The 19,910-nt window shown below is 47.0% G+C and overlaps 1 protein-coding gene across 1 annotated transcript; it reads right to left on the bottom strand.

Annotated features, from left to right (window-relative positions):
- Positions 1–6,304: 6,304 nt before the first annotated feature.
- Positions 6,305–14,959, bottom strand: HOXC12 (homeobox C12). Its single transcript, XM_078658848.1, has 2 exons — positions 14,366–14,959; positions 6,305–8,478 (listed from the first exon to the last, which is right to left on the bottom strand). Exons 1-2 carry the CDS (start codon positions 14,913–14,915, stop codon positions 8,240–8,242), a joined length of 789 nt encoding a protein of 262 aa, XP_078514974.1. The 5' UTR covers positions 14,916–14,959; the 3' UTR covers positions 6,305–8,239.
- Between the last annotated feature and the right edge of the window lie 4,951 nt (positions 14,960–19,910).

Below are 19,910 nucleotides of genomic sequence, written 5' to 3'. Positions count from 1 at the left end.
CTTTAACTCACAGTCTGTTGTACTGTGGATACCACCAGAACAGCATTACATCAGCTAACGATCCCCTGCCTCGCTCCAGCTGATGAAGCATGGAAATTCACAACACCACTAGGTAGGTTTGTAGAGCTAGAGTGTCGTACTTTGCAGCCGGGGCGAATATGTAGAGCTAAAGTGTCTTCCATGGCAGCTGTGGTGGGTACAGAGGGCTAGAGTGTCAACCATAGAAGCTGGTAAAGGCAGGTAGAGCTATAGGGTCGTACTTATCAGCTGGGGCAGGTATTTAGAGGTAGAGTGTTGTACATAGCTGCTGTGGCAAGTGGCAGAACTAGAGTGCCGTACATAGCAGTTGGGGTGGGTGGTTAGAACTAGAGTGTCATAAATAGCTGCTGAGGCATATACATAGAGCTAGAGTGTCGTACATAGCAGCTGGGAGGGTATGCTGAACTAAACTCTTGCAGATGGCATAGGACGTAGAAACTGAAGGGCTTATTTACAAGAGGCCTGTGCTGCCAGAGCATTACTTTTTTTGCCTCTCCGGTGGTGCAGGCCTTTCAATCATATCTATAAGGCCATGCGCCTCATAGGTATGGAATAAGGCAAGGCAGTGCAAAGCGCTGTTTTGCCTTACTCTGCGTCAAGGAAGCATCATGTGGGTATTGCAATGGATGTTCCCACTCAACACCCATGGAATTTGACACAGCCCCAGATGTACAAAATCACATAAACCTTGGGCAGCGCAAAAATCTTATCCGTCCCAGGAGCAGGGGTAACAAGGAGAAATGTTTTCATTTCTCTTGTTTTCCTCTTTCCATTTGTGTTGCATTCTGGATTGTTTTTGTGCAGGAAAAACAATCCTGCCAACAACACAGACACTCTTGCACCATGGTGCAAGGGTGCCTACTTTGGCGCTAGGCGCCAAATTGTGCACCAGCTGAAAGGACAGGAGTGTTGTAAATACGGTGCTTTCCTGCCCTTTCAAATTGGCATGCCAGAGTGCCACAAAAAGACTTGCTGTGCTTCCCTACGCCAATTTTTTTGTCATGGGGTCCCTGCTTGTTATTGCTAGCCTCGGGTGTAGGTGCAGCAGTAATGGGCTCAGCAGCTAGGGTGGGTATGTAGAGTGAGAGTTTGGTACGTAGCAGCTGACGTGGGCACACAGACTTGAATAGATTAACAGGGTTGCTGCGGTGGGTACGTAGAATGCTGTACATAGCATCTTCGAGGGTACATAGTCAGGGTGCTTTATGTACCATGTTGTACGACTAAGCAACATCTGTGAACCCACCCTAGCTGCCATGTACGAATGACGTCACTACAATTGCACAGGTAAATATGACCGCAGCACAAACTGTGCTCGGATGACGTCACTACAATTGCGACGTCACTACAATTGCGCAGGTAAATACGACAGCAGCACAAACTGTTTAAGGCGCTATATACAAACTTTGTACAAAACATCAAGAGCTGGGAGAGAAACTTGGCTACAGCCAGGGGCTTACATAAAATATAGCGCTGAGAAGAATATTGTATATGAAGTTGGCCATCAGTGCTGCTAAGCCCATGTCTGCTGGAACCGTGTCTCTACCCGGACGTGGAAGTGCAAAATGTGAATTGTCGTCCATTTTATTTGCCATTTCTGATGTGACGGAGGCGCTAATTGACACGTGTAATATGTTTCTTTGTGTGCTTCTAGGCGCTTCTTTGTAGCAGGGTGGGTTTACGATCACTATTACAATGGCCATGTTGCCACTACTGAAACCCACTGTAACTGGCGCTCTACTTCTGGAAACGGCCTACAGCTATTAAGCCTCCAGTCCTTGCCCCTTGATTTTTCCTCTTTCAAAGCTTTGAAGGCAGGCCTCAAAAGGCTCACGTGCAGCAAGACCCTGCCGTGCTGTGGATGTGATATGTGAAGGGTATTCTTTTCAGGTGTTGTTTGAAACTGGCAAGGTGAACTTTAATTTGCTGCCCACGCGGCGAGCGAGCGCATAATCAACAAGTTACACAGAACAAGGGGCACAGTATTGGCCCCGGGTGCCTAAACCAGATTTCTGCGCTCACAAGCCAGTGTTTGAAAAACGGGAGAGTGTGGAACCAAACCTGGCACATACGCCTATAGCCACTTCTCAGCCAGTGAAGATCGTGTGGGTCATGGACTTGCCAAATTCCCTGTGGAAGTCTGTAGAGTTTAAGAGCAGTGTGGACAAAGCGCTGCCTGTTGCCGGGTCTTACACTCTCTTGACACACGAGGCCCCGCACGGTTCGTAGTTTTCCGTTTTCACTTAACTTTGGCTGGTCGTGGTTGCCTCCGAGTGGCCATTCGTTGCCAGAAGTGTGCGAAACCCTTTCCCGGCACCAGGCCCGGACTGGCCGTTGTGGGCACCGGGCAATCCCCTGGTCGGCCGCAAGGGTGGGGGCCGGTTTTGGGCCCTGGGGTCCGTTTTTGTTGCAGAGCCGTTTTTGCAGCATAGCTGCAAATTCGGCCCTGTGACAAAATCGGCTGAAAAGCGGCCCTGGCAAAGCGCTCGCCCCCCTCCCGCTCGGGGGGCGGGGGCAGGGCCGGACTGGGAACCAAAACCGGCCCTGGCAAAGTGCTCGGCCGGCCCCCCCGCCCCCCGGGCGGGAGGGGGCGAGCGCTTTGCCAGGGCAGCTTTTCAGCCGATTTTGTCACAGGGCCGATTTTGCAGCTATGCTGCAAAAACGGCTCTGCAACAAAAACGGCCCCCAGGGCCCAAAACCGGCCCCCACCCTTGCGGCCGACCGGGGGATTGCCCGGTGCCCACAACGGCCAGTCCGGGCCTGGGCGGGGGGGCCGGCCGAGCACTTTGCCAGGGCCGGTTTTGGTTCCCAGTCCGGCCCTGCCCGGCACCTTGTTGTACCGAGAGCAATGGGGCCACAATAGGTTTATGGCAGCATTTAAATGCTAAAGCCTAGAAATAATTCCCTGTGGGATTTCCTTTTAGCATACCAATTTTACATACAACATCCAAACTTCACTCATACCCTAGATGTATTCGATCCACAGTGGGTCAATATATTCAGTTGCCAGAAAGATTATATCAATATAATTTTTGTAAAAAGTATTAGATTGGTTTGCTTCAGACGCAATTATGTCATTTAAAAAGAGTAACACATGAATTATACACATTAAAAACAATGAACATAAAAATCACAATATGAAAAGATCAATAATTGTGACGAAGCAAAAGTACATTAGTCCATCATCAATTGCATAAGTGATACAGTGCACAATAAATTTAATGGGAACATGTTTACTAAAAATAGGCCAAAGAGCGACGCGCTTTGGAGGATTAACCCCTTTACTGCGCTGAATGTTCCGCGCTAGTGCGGAAGGTTCTTTTGTGCGGGCGGGGCCATGACGTCCAACGGACGTGCGCAGCACTACCGAGGTAGTGCACGAGACGTCTGCTGGACGTCACCAGCAGCCATGAGGTTAACACTGGTCCAACCTCTTTCTTCAGGCTTGCTATGGGTGTGTTCCAACAATCTATACATAAAAATGTATATATATGAGCATTTTTTACAGTTCGTATTAAAACAATAAAAACCAATGTATCTACTTTGCAAGCTTAGTAGTATCATCATTCATTATAAAAGGATTTTTTATTTGCTTATACCATAACACATTGTGCTTTAAATACATGGCTTTCCTGCATAGATCTACTGGCACTGTTAATCTAATGACCCAACATACCACGCATTTTAGAAAAACTCATTAAAATATTCAAACCACCTATTTATTACTCACTACATTCACTCATAACAAAGTTTCGCATGAGAATAGGATGAAACCGTTCTATCCCTTCTTTGTCAGATGACTAGAATATGTCTCTGATTAGACACATCTATTTTCAATGGCCTTAAATAAGCTATAGGGAAAAGTCTATTGTGAGGGACCAGAATCATAACCTGTTCTGGTATGTTAACAAGCTCTGATTAAAATATATCTTTCTTGGCCATATTAGAATAATAACAATTATAATTAGATGATGAAAAAATAGGGAGGCATCCACCGTATCTAATATATTATATGAAATGACTTAGATTTATCATTTTTAGGATATGCAGTAATCAAAACAGTCCTATAATCTTAAACTCCCATACGGCAGCCATCCGTGGCTCTCTATGCGATTGAGCATCGAGAAGATATCAAGAGACTCCGAAAGCAGGGCGATTTGCCTGTGTAATTCATGGTTGGTACTGAATTGTTTTTTGTTGACATTTTGAATGAGGTACTAATATCCCCTCACAATAGACTTTTCCCTATAAGCTTATTTAAGGCCGTAGGAAATAGATGTGTCTAATCAGAGACATATTCTAGTCATCTGACAAAGAAGTGATAGCACTGTTTCATCCTATTCTCATGCGAAACTTTGTTATGAGTGAATGTAGTGAGTAATAAATACAGTTGGTTTGAATATTTAAATGAGTTTTTCTAAAATACATGGTATGTTGGGTCAATAGATTTACAGTGCCAGTAGATCTATGCAGGAAAGCCATGTATTTAAAGCACAATGTGTTCTGGTATAAGCAAATAAAAAATCCTTTTATAATGAATGATGATACTACTAAGCTTGCAAAGTAGATAGATTGTTTTTTATTGTTTTAATATGAACTGTAAAAAATGCTCATATATATATATATATACATTTTTATGTATAGATTGTTGGAACACACCCATAGCAAGCCTGAAGAAGGAGGTTGGACCAGTGTTAATCTTCCGAAACGCGTCGCTCTTTGGCTTATATTTAGTAAACATGTTCCCATGAAATTTATTGTGCACTGTATCACTTATGCAATTGATGATGGACTAATGTACTTTTGCTTTGTCACAATTATTGATCTTTTCATATTGTGATTTTTATTTTTATGTTCATTGTTTTTAATGTGTATAATTCATGTCACTTATGACATAATTGCGTCTGATGCAAACCAATCTAATACATTTTTTTAATGAAATACTTTTAACAAAAATTATATTAATATAATCTTTCTGGCAACTGAATATATTGACCCACTGTGAATCGAATGCATATAGGTTATGAGTGAAGTTTGGATGTTGTATGTAAAATTGGTATGCTAAAAGGAAATCCCAAAGGGAAATATTTCTAGACTTTAACGTCTTTATGGTGTCCTTTCCCTTTGGTGTGTTGGACCCCTCTCCTTGAATTTGAGCATTTAAATGCTGGCATTGGTGATTACTGCGTGCCCGGGCCTGTTTATTCAGAAAGGAGACAGAGAAAAGCATTAATGTTATTTTTTTTTATGTCCAGGGATAAACAAAAGGTTCACACCCCCCACTCTCTGCCTGACACCACAGACCCTATTTGGACTCCAGCTTTACCTTACTATTCTCGCCAGCAAACCTTTTCTTTGAAAGAAAGTGCTGGCGACCTTCTTCTACCCATTTTGAACCACGAGGTACACGCCTCGTTGTGCCCCCCCCACCTCCATCCGTCCCTGCCCCCTCCTCCGTGCATCCATCTGACTGGAGAATGTTCCGCGCCCCAAACACAAGACATGCTATTTACGAGGCCAAAAAGAACACATTTCATAATGGGACATTTGTGTTTATTATTAGAAACCACATCATGATACATTCAATATTATCATTATTAATACTTTGTATACAGCGAAGCCTTCTTTTTACAAGGTTGTAATAGAACCTAGAACGTGCTAAGACGGACACAGGCGCGAGCGCCCTACACTAGAAGTAAACAAGACACGGAAATTACACGGTGCACGGAGCATATTCACAACAGCAATAAACTAAATTATACAGAGGCGATAAAAACGGACAAGAAAGACGTCTATCACAAATACACGTGGCCCTCGCGCCGAAGGCATGGAAAACAAATCTGTAAGAGGATATTTCATTTATATATATTTTATTTTACATTTTTCTTAATACATGTGATAAGAGATAAATTCATGAAACAGGCCATGACCTAAAAAGGCTACAGTTCTTATCTTGTTGCTGGTATTTTTTTGTTTACGTGTGTAATTGTTTCTATTTAGGGACAGCGGGAGGTGTCCTAAGCCCGGCCCAAAAAACTGCAATATAAAATCTACCTACTTTGTTGAATAACAACAAGTCTAAATGTCTCAGTTTAAAAATCCACATGATTTCTAGTTTGCATTTTCGCTGTGGCCTTGTGTTTCACATGTTTTGGGAAAAGAATGACAAAAAGAGAAAACAGACTACCCTTAAAATGACAACATTCATTTGGCAACTCGAGGTCTCCTATGCTGATTCGTGCAGCGGGGGGGGGGGGGGGGGGGGGTCGTTACATTCCGCCTCCGCGGCAGCATAGACACAGTACCGGGTGTTTGTACTGATAAAACTGCATTTCCTCAGCCTCAGCTTCGCCTATTGTGTTCGTCGGCGCGCTGCTCCCAACCGAAGATGGCCTCCCCGGCCTGTGGAAGAGGCCAGCAGCAGCGCTGACGCCGATTTCACGGAAACCCTGGGGTTCGCACAGCCAGACAGAAGAGCGGCCAGATTCACATTCTCTGGGAAGAGGAAAGCGTGTTTATTTTCAGAGCTGGGCGACGGCAGGGGAGAGGCCTGCGTTCTGCGGTGGTGCCTGACGCCCTGCAACTTAACCCTGAGGCGCGAGGGGGAGGGAGGATTTTTTTGCTAAGCTGTTTCTGCATCTGTTGGCCTGCTTTGGGTTTTCTAAACACTGGCCGCCCCTCTGCCAACTCGTAAATAAGAGCCTCCCTCCCTCCACTGTTGGTAAGCCATAGCACAAGGAGGCAGCTTGGAACCCCCCACGTTTTCAAATAAACCTAATCCCTTTTTTAAATAAAAGTGGTGGCAGGCCGCCCTCATAACGCGCTTCCCTGTATTACCTCATCCCTGCCGCATGCTGTAATGTTCATTTCACCAAACTGTACAAATGCTTCGATTTGTATCTTTGCAGCAGGTTTGCAGTGTGCATCTGTGTGTTTATTCTGTCCTCTTCCTTCCTCGCAGCCTGCCTTCTCTGCGTTTCCCGGACTGCAATAAACCTTTTTATGACACACATACCTGACAGTTATTACTCAGCTAATGGTTATTTCCCTCGCACACAGACAGGGAGGGCAGAAAATGCAGCGCGGATAATGTTCCTCTGTAGGCCCACTTAATGCCGAGGAGAAGCATGCCCCTTTTAAGAGGGGATCAGGCTGCCGCCTTTATCGTGCCTATGAACACACTTAACAAAATAAAAAGTCCTTTTAAATGTCAAATTAAATGCTACTTTTTGTACGCTCTGTAGTCCCGGGAAAAAAGACATTCATTGTGCCATCAGGATACCTCGGTGGGTGTTTTATTAGTATTTTATTTCATGTTTATAGTTTTAAGAGACTTTTTTATCATTCGACCCCGCCCCCTTTCTGTTTTATTTTAATCTTTATACGTTCAATAGAAAACAGACCCCGGGGCCGGGCCTTTTGCTGTAGATTACTTTTCTTTTCCTAAAAGCATTCCTTCTTTAATTGTCGATTCACATTATACAGAATAAAAATGGTGGACCCACTCCACAATCATGTTAATTGTAAAGTGTTTTGTGTCAATATGAAATGTGTAAACAATGTTTGGCAGTAAGACATATGCATAACAACCCCCGCCCTCCTGACAAAAAAATGTCTTTCCATGCGTGAATACTGCTCGTTCGCCTGTTTTATTCTGCAGCATTACGAACATGTTTACTGCGAGGTGCAATCTTAGCGCCCACACGGACCATTTGAAAAAATTCAAGCGCTAAGCTTGCTCTTCATCTCCCATTCTCTGTTCTCCGTTGATTTTGGAGAGCGGTAAAGTGGGGGCGGCAGGCAAGTGTAGCGCTGGTTGCACCCCCTGCCTACTAGGGGTGACTGCAGTTCTCCTGAAGTGATTTCCAGCGGTCCGCGCCCCACCCACAGGGTACCTCGACACCTACAAGCTGTGTGAGGACCCTCGCTGAGCAGGAAGCCTGCCCTCACACAGGGAGAAAGAACAAAGGCGCCAAGGAATGGCGGCAGCGAGTACATGCCCAGGGGCACACAGGGGTGACCAGGTGCTCACAGCCGCGGTGCTCTGACCCACCGGCCATGGGGTGCATTCTTGTGACTATGCCTTGGTCCATGTGGGTGGGGGCTCTGGCTGTGAGACCCCCTCCTGTGTATGCGCAGCGGTATGGAGCGTAGGGGGCTGGTGCGAGCGAGCGTGTCCCTGGGCTGGGCAGGGGGCGGCTCAGAAGAAGGACAGGGCCTGCTCCCGCAGCAGCAGCCGCTTCTTCTTCATCCGCCGGTTCTGGAACCAGATCTTCACCTGCTGGTCGCTGAGGCTCAGGCGGTCCGAGAGCTCCCTCCGTCGCTGGCGGGTGATGAACTCGTTGACCATGAACTCGCCCTCCAGCTCGGCCAGCTGCAGCTTGGAGTAGGGCTTGCGCTTCTTCCGCGAGCGGGTGTGCATCGGGTACCAGGGGACCCCTGCGGACCAAGAGGGAGGGAACAAGGCAGAGTCAGAGAGCGGGGTACATGGGCGGACGAGCATCTGTCTCCGCTGCCTGCCTGGCGCTCTCGGCGCTAGCTTCCTTTGTCTCCGCACAGCCGCCTTTCTATAGCGCTCCCTCTCCCTGCGCCTCGAAGACTAGCTAGAAATACTGCAGGTTAGATAGAGAGACAGAAGGAAACCAGTAGCATCGCTAGGTAGCCCGATAGAGAAAAGGGGGCAGATAAAATGAATTGCATGCCGATAGGTGATAGAGATATTATTACACCGACAGATACATGGCTATTGTGAAATACAGAGGGATGGATAGATATGTAGATACATCACTAGATGGATAGATAAACATTCAGAGGGGTAGATAAATTAGATACCTGGCTAGATAGACAAACAGATTAGATAGATAGATTGATAAATCACTAGATAGATAGATAGATAGATAAAATGCAGAGGGGTAGATACATTAGATAGGTGGCTAGATAGATAGACAGACATTGATAGATCACTAGATAGAAATGCAGAGGGGTCGTTAAATTAGAATACGTGGCTAGATAGATAGACAGATAGATAGATAGATAAATTACTTGATAGATCGATAAAAATGCATAGGGATAAATAAATTAGATACGTGGCTAGATAGATAGACAAACAGATAGATAGATAGATAGATAGATAGATAGATAGAGTATTCCGCTTGCGGGATTAAAGTGCCACCTAGACATTTATTCTGAAACCCCCCTCTCTGTTTTTGTGCGCTATACAACTGTCTCCTAAGAGGGGGAGCGCCCCAAGTTCCAAGAGTGAAACGCTTAACATTGAATGGGTTGGTAAACCCCATGTGCGAGTATACCTGCGACCCCGTCTGCATCTAACCGGACACTGCAAACATCTTCAAGCAAGCACGCGCACACACACACACCAGACACTGAAAGATATGTAAAAATCAAATAAAGATAGAGGGCTATGTATTATACAAGATACATAGGATGGAAGGTGATAGATAGATAGAATAAAAGATGACAGATCGAATAAAAGATAGATAGAATAAAATATGACAGATCGATAGAATAAAAGATGGCAGATAGGATGAAAGATGATAGAATAAAAGATAGATAAAATAAAAGATTATATATAGACAGACAGATATAAGTAGATAGATGGACGGAACGGACAGAAAGACAAAGACAGACAGACAGACAGACAGACAGACAGACAGATAGATAGATAGATAGATAGTAGAATGCCGAGAGGAGGGAGCCTGCCCCAGTGCCCATCACTCCAGTGTACCCAAGGCTGATATTTCAGTGCCAGGCTGTCCCCGGAAGGCAGCGGTGACTTTGCCCCCTTTCTCGGTTGTCCGCGCGCAAGCAGCGCTGCTTTTAGTCGAGCACACCTAAACCGCGCCTACTGGCGCAGAGGGGACCCTGTTACCCCACCATCTGTCTGGGCCGATGTCACCCCTAGAAATGTGCGTAGGATTAAATAAATTGCTCTTCTCGATTTGGGAAAAGAACAGCACCAGAGAATGCCAGGCTTTATGAAGTTGGTGTGATATATGAATGCGTTCGATGTAAAATAACATAGGCACGTGCGCCAGGCACGCAGAGAGCTTCACAGCTGTGGACACCTGGGGGCAGATTTACAAACCCTTGCGCCACTTTCCCCATGTCAAAAGTGGCGCAAGGGGCTTGTAAATCTGCCCCCCAGGAATTCAGAAATAGCCTCCATTTTAAACCTCGGCTGTAGTACGGGAACCCCTCAGTGCATCTATGGCGTGAAAGGCCGCGGGGCTATGCACGTGGCAGCACACCCTTTACAAATGGTGACAGGTCACACAAAGCGCCAGCACGTGGAGTGCTCACTGCCCCCAGGTGTACGTGAGCAGCACATGTAAAATATCCGAGGCGCATGTGTCCTGCACACGGGCCTCGCCAGTGACACGCGTGCATGTAGCACGGTATGGGGAATGTTATAAATGGCCGTGTGCGTTGTTTAAAACAGGATTGCAGCGTACCTGCCATCGGGGGTATTTTTGAAAGATTACCAGGCATCGTCATATCTGTGGGTCTGATAAAGAGAAGATATTACAGTTGTGAGTCAATAATATTTAAATATGAGCATTTTTCTGCTAGATGGACATGTAATTGGCTTTATAAACGTCACCCTAGATGTATGTGCGCTACCAGAAGCATCATGGACGGGCCTGTTATGTAGAATAGCATACGCGTGTGTCTGTCATACGCAATGTAAGTGTGTTGTGTAGGATTCAAAGAGATATATGTATATGTAGTATTTCAGACGCAATGGACGCGAGCGTGTCTGTCCTGTGGGCATCACGTTACATTTACTCTCGCCCACGAATGCGTTTTTTTAAAGAATACATGATACTGTCTGTTATACGAAACACTTTCTAGGTATCTGTCTGTAATATTTAAAATCCGTAGGCGTACGACTGGTTTAAAGAAATACAAATGGATTTATAGACATCATCGTTAGATGCGTGTCTGTCATAAAGAAAACATCGTTTATGTGCGTGTCTGTTAAGTGGAACGCATCATGCGTGTGTGTCCGTTAGATGTAACGCATCATGCGGATGTGTTCGTTAGATAGAACGCATCATGGGTGTGTGTCTGTTAGATGGAACGCATCATGGGTGTGTGTCAGATGGGACGCATCATGGGTGTGTGTATGTTATAGGGTAGCATCATATACTTGTGCCTGTTAGATGGGACGCATCAGTGTGTATGTTAGAGTGAAGCATCATGGATGTGTGTATGTTATAAGGTCGCATCATAGACTTGTGCCTGTTAGATGGGACGCATCAGTGTGTATGTTAGAGTGAAGCATCATGGATGTGTGTATGTTATAGGGTAGCATCATAGACTTGTGCCTGTTGGATGGGACGCATCCCTGTCTATTTTAGAGTGAAGCATCATGGATGTATGTCCGTTACATGGAACGCATCATGGATGTGTGTCCGTTAGATGGAACGCATCATAGATACGTGTCTGTTAGAGGAGACACATGACAGATGTGTGTGTCTGTTAGAGGAAACGCTTCATATATGCGTGTATGTTAAAGTAAGGTTTCATTAATACATGTGTGTCCGATTGATGGAGAGTAATACAATTGTGTGTATGTGATCATTGGTGCGTCTTTGTTCTTTAGAACTTGTTCTATGAAAAACATGACATATATGTGTGAGTTTAGCCTGCATGTGCAATACACCATATAGGAAGGAGTACATGTCACAGAGAAAACCACTTATATGAGTGTCTGGGATGTGGGAAATGGCATTAACATAAGTTTTCTGTTCTAAGGAAAAGATCAAACATGTTTTATGACAAACCGTCACACGTATGTACGGGCTTCAAAACATAAGTGTGTGTGTGTGCGAGCAAGAGAGAGCAAAATATATATAAAGAAACAAAACAACCTGCATATTCAGACATATGGAAATTCTCCTGGCTTTGGATGTTTGTATTACAGAGCGTGGTAAATGTATAAGTAGCTAACATATGGATGCGTAATGGGGAATATTCTGTAGATATGTGTGTGTAACACATAGCAACGGTATACATTATTTGTGTAAATCAGAACATGTTATATCAGTAATAGAGAGACCTTTATAGAAGTGTGTCAGATCAACGTACTGTGTGTGTCTGCAGTATGGAACACGTTATAGGTTTGTGTGAGTGTAGGAAAAAGAAACGGTTGTAGATATTTGCGCCGTGTGCCTGGACTTGAAAGATGTCTACATGGCATGTGTGTCTGTTCATGGAAAGCACGGTGGCTGGCTATATTGGACGGATAATTTTAAAAGAGTACACCTATGTGAACTATGGGTGAAATGCCTTATACGTGGATGCTTATTATGTGGGAAGCACCAGAGGCGTGTGTTTGTAATATTAACATATGTCTGCTACAGTGAAAATGTCGTAACGTTAATGTGTGCGAGTGAGTGTGTGTGTTGTTTGTGGTATGGGACATATGGTAGACTGTCTGTGATGTGAAGGCTTCTGTGAAGACCTCAGGTGAGTTTGTGTGTGGGCAACCCCATGTACTTTAAATCTGCATATCCGGTAATCTGAAAAGAGCATTGGTGTGTGTCTATACTATGTATATCCCTACACACCTCTCCTCTGTTTGAAATATGTGTTGACACAGACGTGGCTTAAACCTTGACATCCTTGGCGGATTTCTTTTGCCCTCTTAATACCATAGAATGGGGCACGTCATGTGGGAACCTCGCGTTCCTGGCTTATAGGGAAAGCGTTGTCAAGATGTTTCTCTGGTGTATGGAGAGTTATGTGCTAAGCATTGTAGCTGTGGACGTGGGTCACTCTCTGTGGGAACCCGGGGGGTTCATATGTGTGGCACTTCCAAGGCTCTCATCCTAAGACTCATGCGGCACAAGGCCTCGGCCAGGGGTTGCGTGTAGGGACAGAGGGGGTGGCTCTGGGCACACCAAGGGCCCTGGCACTGGGAGTCCTAGCGTGGTTTATGTAATGGGAACCGTGCTACGCGCCCCCTCCGGCGCATGCAGGCGCCCTGTCCCGTTTACTGGATATTTACATGTTTATTGCTTGCCTTCTCGCTCTCTCTCTTTTAAAAGGGACAGCACCTAGTGCCGTGCTGAGGTGCGGTACTGCTACCCCTAGCGGTCTGGGACTAGCGTGCAAGAGCCCTGCTCCTGCCGGTGGCAGCAACGGAGAGACTAACGGGAGAGGGAGAGGGAGGCAGGCACATAAACACCAGCCACACGCCTACAGGAGCACAACACATGCGCGCACACACACAGGTCCACCGTCACACACGCAGGGGAACTTGTGAACACGTGAAGCAGGCAGGCTTGGACCGACACAGGCACGTATTACAGGCGCAGACAAATGCACGTTTTTAGGCGCATACACAGGCATATATTACAGGTGTAGACAGGCACATATTACAGGCGCAGACACAGGCACATATTACAGGCGTAGACAGACACAGGCACGTATTACAGGTGCAGACAGACACCAGCACATATAACAGGCGCAGACAGACACAGGCACATATTCCAGGCGCAGACACAGACACGTATTACAGGTGCAGTCAGACACCAGCACATATAACAGGCGCAGACAGACACAGGCACATATACCAGGTGCAGACAGACACGTGCACATATTCCAGGCGCAGACACAGGCGAGTTACAGGCGCAGATAGACACTTGCACATATAACAGGCTCAGACAGACACAGGCACATATTCCAGGCGCAGACACAGGCACGTTACAGGCGTACACAGACACAGGCACATATAACAGGCGCTCTTAGACAGAGGTACATATTCCAGGCACAGGCACGTTACAGGCACAGACAGCCACAGGCGCATATAACAGGCGCAGACAGACACAGGCACATATTCCAGGCGCAGACACAGGCACGTTACAGGCGCAGACACAGGCACATATAACAGGCGCCGACACAGGCACGTTACAGGCACAGGCAGACACAGGCACATATAACAGGCGCAGACAGACACAGGCACATATTCCAGGCGCAGACAGACACAGGCACATATTCCAGGCGCAGGCACAGGCGCGTTACAGGCGCAAACATACACAGGCACATATAACAGGCGCAGACACAGGCACATGTTACAGGCACAGACAGACACAGGCACATGTCCCAGGCGCAGACACAGGCACATGTCCCAGGCGCAGACACAGGCACATGTTACAGGCGCAGACAGACACAGGCACATATCCCAGGCGCAGACACAGGCACATGCTACAGGCGCAGACATACACAGGCACATATAACAGGCGCTCTTAGACACAGACCCAGCCCCCTCCCCTGCGCAGCGCAGCTGTGCAGCACTTACCGCCGCCGGCCAGGCCCCCGCCGCCCGGGCCCAGCGGGGAGGTGAGGTGGCCCGGCTCGTGGCCCGGGCCCTTGTGGCCCTCGTTGAGCAGCGACGAGCTGGAGTCGGACTCCAGGGACTGGCAGGAGGGCGCGTCGTGCGGTGGCGGCCCCTCGGCCGGCGGCGGGTAGGGCTCGTACTTGCCGTAGCCCCCGCCGCCCCCCAGCAGCCCCCCGGGCTCCAGGGGCAGCAGGCCACCGTCGCCCCGCTTCAGGCCGGCGCTCTCGGCGCACGGCTCCCGGTAGAAGCACTTGCTCTCCTCGCAGGCGCGGCCGAAGGGCGCGTTGAGGGACACCGGGCTGCCGAGGTAGGGCTGGGGGTACCCGTTGCAGGGCTCGGGGGGCGCCCAGGGCAGCGAGCAGACATTGTCCCTGCGCGGGTAGGAGAGGGGCGGCAGGCCGGGCAGCTGCCCCCCCGCCCCGCGGAAGTTGGGGAAGTAGAAGGTGTCGCCGGTGTGGATGTTCACCAGAGGTCCCACGAAGCCCGGGTTCAGCAGATTGTGCTCGCCCATTTCCGCGGGCCTGCCCGAGCCTTCTACTTTATTGCCATCTGACATTAAACATAGTTAAACCTGGGGGTGCCCCCGATTGGCTCCCGGGCTTCACGTGGGCCCGGGCCTCAGGCCGCCGCCCACTTCTCGGCAACCCGAGACCCGGCGCGGCGAGGCCCGGCCTCCTCCTGGCGTTTTTTCAAAGAGGATCCTCGCTCAGGCGACAGCGGGACAATTATTAAATAAGAAATGGCAAGCCCGCACCACTTAAAGAAATGCACCGCAATAAAACAAAAGGCGAGGCCCCCTTCCAGGGGGTGGCCAAGCCCGCCCGACGGCTGGCCAGAGGGGAACATTATTTGCTCATTAATTAGCCCGTTTATTAACTAAAAACGGGAAATGTACAGTATTTCCCAATAAATTAGCGTCAGATCTGGTGTCATATAAAGTTAACAGGGCTCCTTAACGGCCAGGCAAGCGCGCCGGACCGCAACAAGGCCCCTTGTTTACAGGGCCTGGGCCCTCCACACGTCTTAAAGCATTTAACAAGCCCCCCATAAATACAATAATCCCCTTTCAACAGTAGCTCTGCTCGGCGTCGCGCACGCGGGCATCTGCAAGAGCCACGAAGTGCAAACAGATAAGCGCCCAAATACACTTCTTTATGGCCCACTCCCTTTTGCTTTTTTTGCTATTTTTTCCCATTTGTGAAATGTTGGAGTGGAGCGTGTGCAAGGCGCTGGAATCAGTCAGCTTTGCACGCGTAGATTCTGCGGATGGTCCCAGAGCTGGATAAATAGTCAATACACCGAGGATACCCCATGGTGTATCCTGGGCCTGGCCTTGACTTTCTCATTCAAATGCACGTGGTTTATGTTACTTGAATGGGACCAGAAACGTACCCCAGGCAGAGATGCCATGCGCCTCGTGGGTAAAGGGGCATCTCGAGGCGGTAGAATACGTCCCGGTCTCTGTAGGGAGCGCTTCTTGAGGCACCGGACGCGTAAATGTCTCCGCCTAAGTGGAGGCTTCAGAGCCGCCAGAAGCCTGTAATTTAAGGATCTCGTCGGAGCGATCAATGTTCATCAGTGATTTAGCGGACCTGAGCCGCCTCCGCAGTCCGACAAGGCGGGAGGAGCAGGGCCGTTAGTTGGGCTGTCAGCACCGCCGGCTTCGCCTCCGGACACCCGTGGGTTAGTGGAAGCCCGCGCTCGGGCCACCTTGGAGCCCCGAGCCCCCATTCTTCCGGTGAGAGGGGCTTCCGCGACCCTTGCCCTGGGACCGCCCCTGCGAGCCTTGCGGCTCCTACCGCAACATAGAGGTGGTGAATGCCGGACACGCGAGCTCTGTACATGCCAGTAGATGGCCATGACTCTCGACATGGGGCCTGGACATGTAAACATATGGAAGCAGAAGCGACGAGCAACTGACCGTGGAAGATGCACAGGGATGGATTATCTATCTATACACACACACACACAGACATATATATATATATATATATATATATATATATATATATATATATATATATATATATATAGAGAGAGAGAGAGAGAGAGAGAGAGAGATGTGTGTATATATATATATATTATATATGTATGAGTGTGTATGTATATATACGTATATATATGTGCGTGTGTGTGTATATATAGGTATATATATGTGCGTGTGTGTGTGTGTATATATATATATATATATATATATATATATATGTATGTGTGTGTAATATACATGTACTGCTTTGACCCGTGGTTTCCTCGACCGGCTGCTGAAGGAGTGCTCGGACTCTTCAGCTGCGCCACCCTCGCGTCAAAAAATTCCCCACCTTCCGTACAAATTAAGGCTCTGGCATACCAACGGGTAGATGCGTGTGTATTTATTGAATTACATACCCAGCCGAAACGCGACAAAGTCCCGTACACTTTGTAATTCAATAAATACACGTGCATCCACCCATAGGAGTGCCGGAGCCTTTATCTGTAGGAGTGGGGGATATATATATGTGTGTGTGTGTATTTATATATATATATGTATGTGTGTATATATGTATATATATATATATATATATATATATATATATATACACACACACACACACATATTGCACACACACATAGATAGACATGCATAGTAAAACCCTCAGAACACCCATTAGAAGCACACCAGTCAATTATGTTGTGATGAAATGGTTGTCCATGTATGTAATCCTCGCCATACAATTAATACAATTAATGATGCGCAATGTGTTATGAATTTATTAGGTTATTTCTTCACACAATTATATATATTACTCGCACATACCAATACAGAGAGCGAAAGTGCGAGTTTGAAAATTCACCTCATGTTCAGTATCCACGAGAAATCAGTCCGATATCTATCTAACTTATCTGTCTGTCCCTCTGTCTATCTTTCTGTCACTCTGTGCTCAAAACATTCTTTAGTGTCGCATACTCACGAGAATCGGCATGCCACAGGCGCTGCGCATCTTCCCGTGAATCTACATTTATGCGTAAATACGAGCAGTGATTACATAACTTGCATAGGGTCCGTGTAAAATGATCTCTGGTCTCATATCAGCCCTCAATCTGTTTCATTCACATAACTCAAGTTAAGACTTCTGACTTTCCCCCGCATTAGTAACCAAGACTAAACGGTGCTTCGACTACAGGTATTTCCATATAAGGACCGATTTCAGGACGACATAGTCTATTCCCACAAGTGAGTGTTAATATTGTGAGCCTGTGTGTTGGCCTAGCTGCAGCGCCTGTTTCCTCATCTATGTAGGGTGCACTGAAGACTCAATTGAGGCGCTTGCCGGCCGTGGGAAATGATCATGTCTGAAGTCCTGGACAGGAGAAGTCCTGACGTCACCGCCCAGTCACAGAAACCAGTTAAGATGCAAACTTGAGACCAGTGCATCATGTCAACAGATATCTTGGTTAATTCACCCTCGACTCAGACCTCTGATTGGGTCTGACCTGCACTCGCTATATGACCCTGCCATCTTTATCCATGCTTTCACTGTATATTCCCTCTGCCCAACTCCTGTAACTGTTCTTGTTTTTACTCCTGCACACACCCACCAAAGTCTTGCTATTAACGTAACCTGCTGCGACCCTTATCTCCTGCGTGTGTAAAGCGCTCTGATGCCTTCGGGCCATGTCCGTGCTATATAAAATAGCAAAAAATAAACAAAAATAATGCGCACACTTCTGAACCCTGCTTTTCCGACCCTCTGCTCAAATGCACAAATGCCTGCCACGTCCAGTTTTCAGCTCTGCATTCCATTTCCAATTAATCTCCAAAGAGGGTAATGAAGGGGCCTTCTGCGCTGTGTATGCCTCAGGGCGCTACCCTGAATAAACTATAATGCATTCCGATGGATTTAATCTCAGGACTACATATCGGCTCGCCTGGTGCCTCCTTTTCAGTTTTAAATCACACACATTGTACGTTAAAAATAAAAACGAGCCGGGCTTCTGTGTGCTTTAGCTGTGTGACATATAAATGTTTGCTTCCAGTTCCAGTTAGGGCTTGTAGTTCTCGCTCGAAATTTCAGAATGTAAGTCAATAAATCCGCGCCAGGTGGCGCCTATCCCCACCCCGCTCGCTGCGACGGGAACCCATGGCAGGCAGATGTTTACATTTGCACGCACATGACTTTGACTCCTGTAGCTCCAGCGAACGCGAATGGGGCAATCCGGGCTCTCATACAGTGAGACACCCGCAGGCCTCCGGAGGAAGAAAAATACACCAAAAGTCACGTGCTTTACTGAATATGAGCGCGCGGCCTGGGAACTCGGGATTTGTGGCACCGCGGCTGGGCTTAACCCCTTGCATCCAACAAAAAAAAAAGGCAGACATCATGGAAAAGGTGGTTTCAGGCAGGGAAGTTTCGAAAAAAATATTCGAAATTCCGTATAACCCTGAAGTATAAAAATGTGTCGAAATAGCATGGTATAATTTGTGAGTGACTGATATATGCTAATTTATAAATGCAAGTATTTCAGGTGAAGGAGAGGGCGATATGTTCGAACAAAACCGAAAAATACAAGGCCTTTCCTCCCAGTTCAAGGTCATTGTCTCGCCGGCCCGGAGACGGGCAGGGCCGTCTGACGGCCACGAGGGGCGATGCTGCCCGGAGCGGGGCGAGGCCGGCACCGCTCGGCGAGAGCCCCCGGGCCGCAGGCCTCTCACCCTGCAGAGCTGTCCCCAAGCTCCGAGTCCTGGAGTCCACCGGACTGGCGACGTAAATATGACCTGATCTACAGGCTGCCCACCCTGCCTATATATATGTACCTGCACTTAATTCTTCCTTGTGCGAGGTACCACTCATTCATAAAGTTAGAAAAAGTTAGTGAAAATTAACGTTTTGTCACTACACACGAGGACACCTTTGTTTAGCAATGTATTTAGACGCTTTTAATCATATCGTGTGTGCGCTCAGCCGGGGGTTCTCTTTAAATCACACAACACACCCATTCTATACATGGAGTCCAACTTGAAGACAATCTTGAAACCCTTGAACTTAACGAGTAGAGAGAATGCAATAAACCCGTTCGGGAGCTCGGATATTCTTCATGGATACATATACATGTATGTATGTATATATATATATATATTATATATAAAAAAATTAAATATATATATATACACACACACACACTTTGAGAAAGGCTGGTGGAAACCGAAACGCATCAGTGTTAGAGTTGCTGTCAATAAAATATTTGTAACGAGAGAGACACGCACATGCTGTCTGGAGTGCCCGCTTTTTCGTTGGTTACCCAAGGACAAAATAAATTTAAATATATATATATATATATATATATATATATATATATATATATATATATGTGTGTGTGTGTGTGTGTGCGTCTACTCGTCCGCGTAGCTATGGTGCACACGTTATGTACGTATGTGTGTGTGTTTGTATATATGTATGTGTATATTTATATATATATAGTATATATGTATAGTGCGTGTACTCGTCTGCGTAGGTACGGTGCACGCTTC

The sequence above is a fragment of the Lissotriton helveticus genome, chromosome 1_1 (assembly GCF_964261635.1).
Source record: "Lissotriton helveticus chromosome 1_1, aLisHel1.1, whole genome shotgun sequence".
Classification (NCBI taxonomy): Eukaryota; Metazoa; Chordata; class Amphibia; order Caudata; family Salamandridae; genus Lissotriton; species Lissotriton helveticus.
Note: the sequence above shows the minus strand (reverse complement) of the source record. Positions and strands in the feature narration are given on the sequence as shown.

Coding starts and splice junctions, on each gene's coding strand:
- HOXC12 (XM_078658848.1), bottom strand. CDS start 14,915: ATGGGCGAGCACAATCTGCTGAACCCGGGCTTCGTGGGACCTCTGGTG. Junction 8,479..14,365: donor CGGGGGCCTGGCCGGCGGCG/GTAAGTGCTGCA, acceptor CTTGGTCCGCAG/GGGTCCCCTGGTACCCGATG.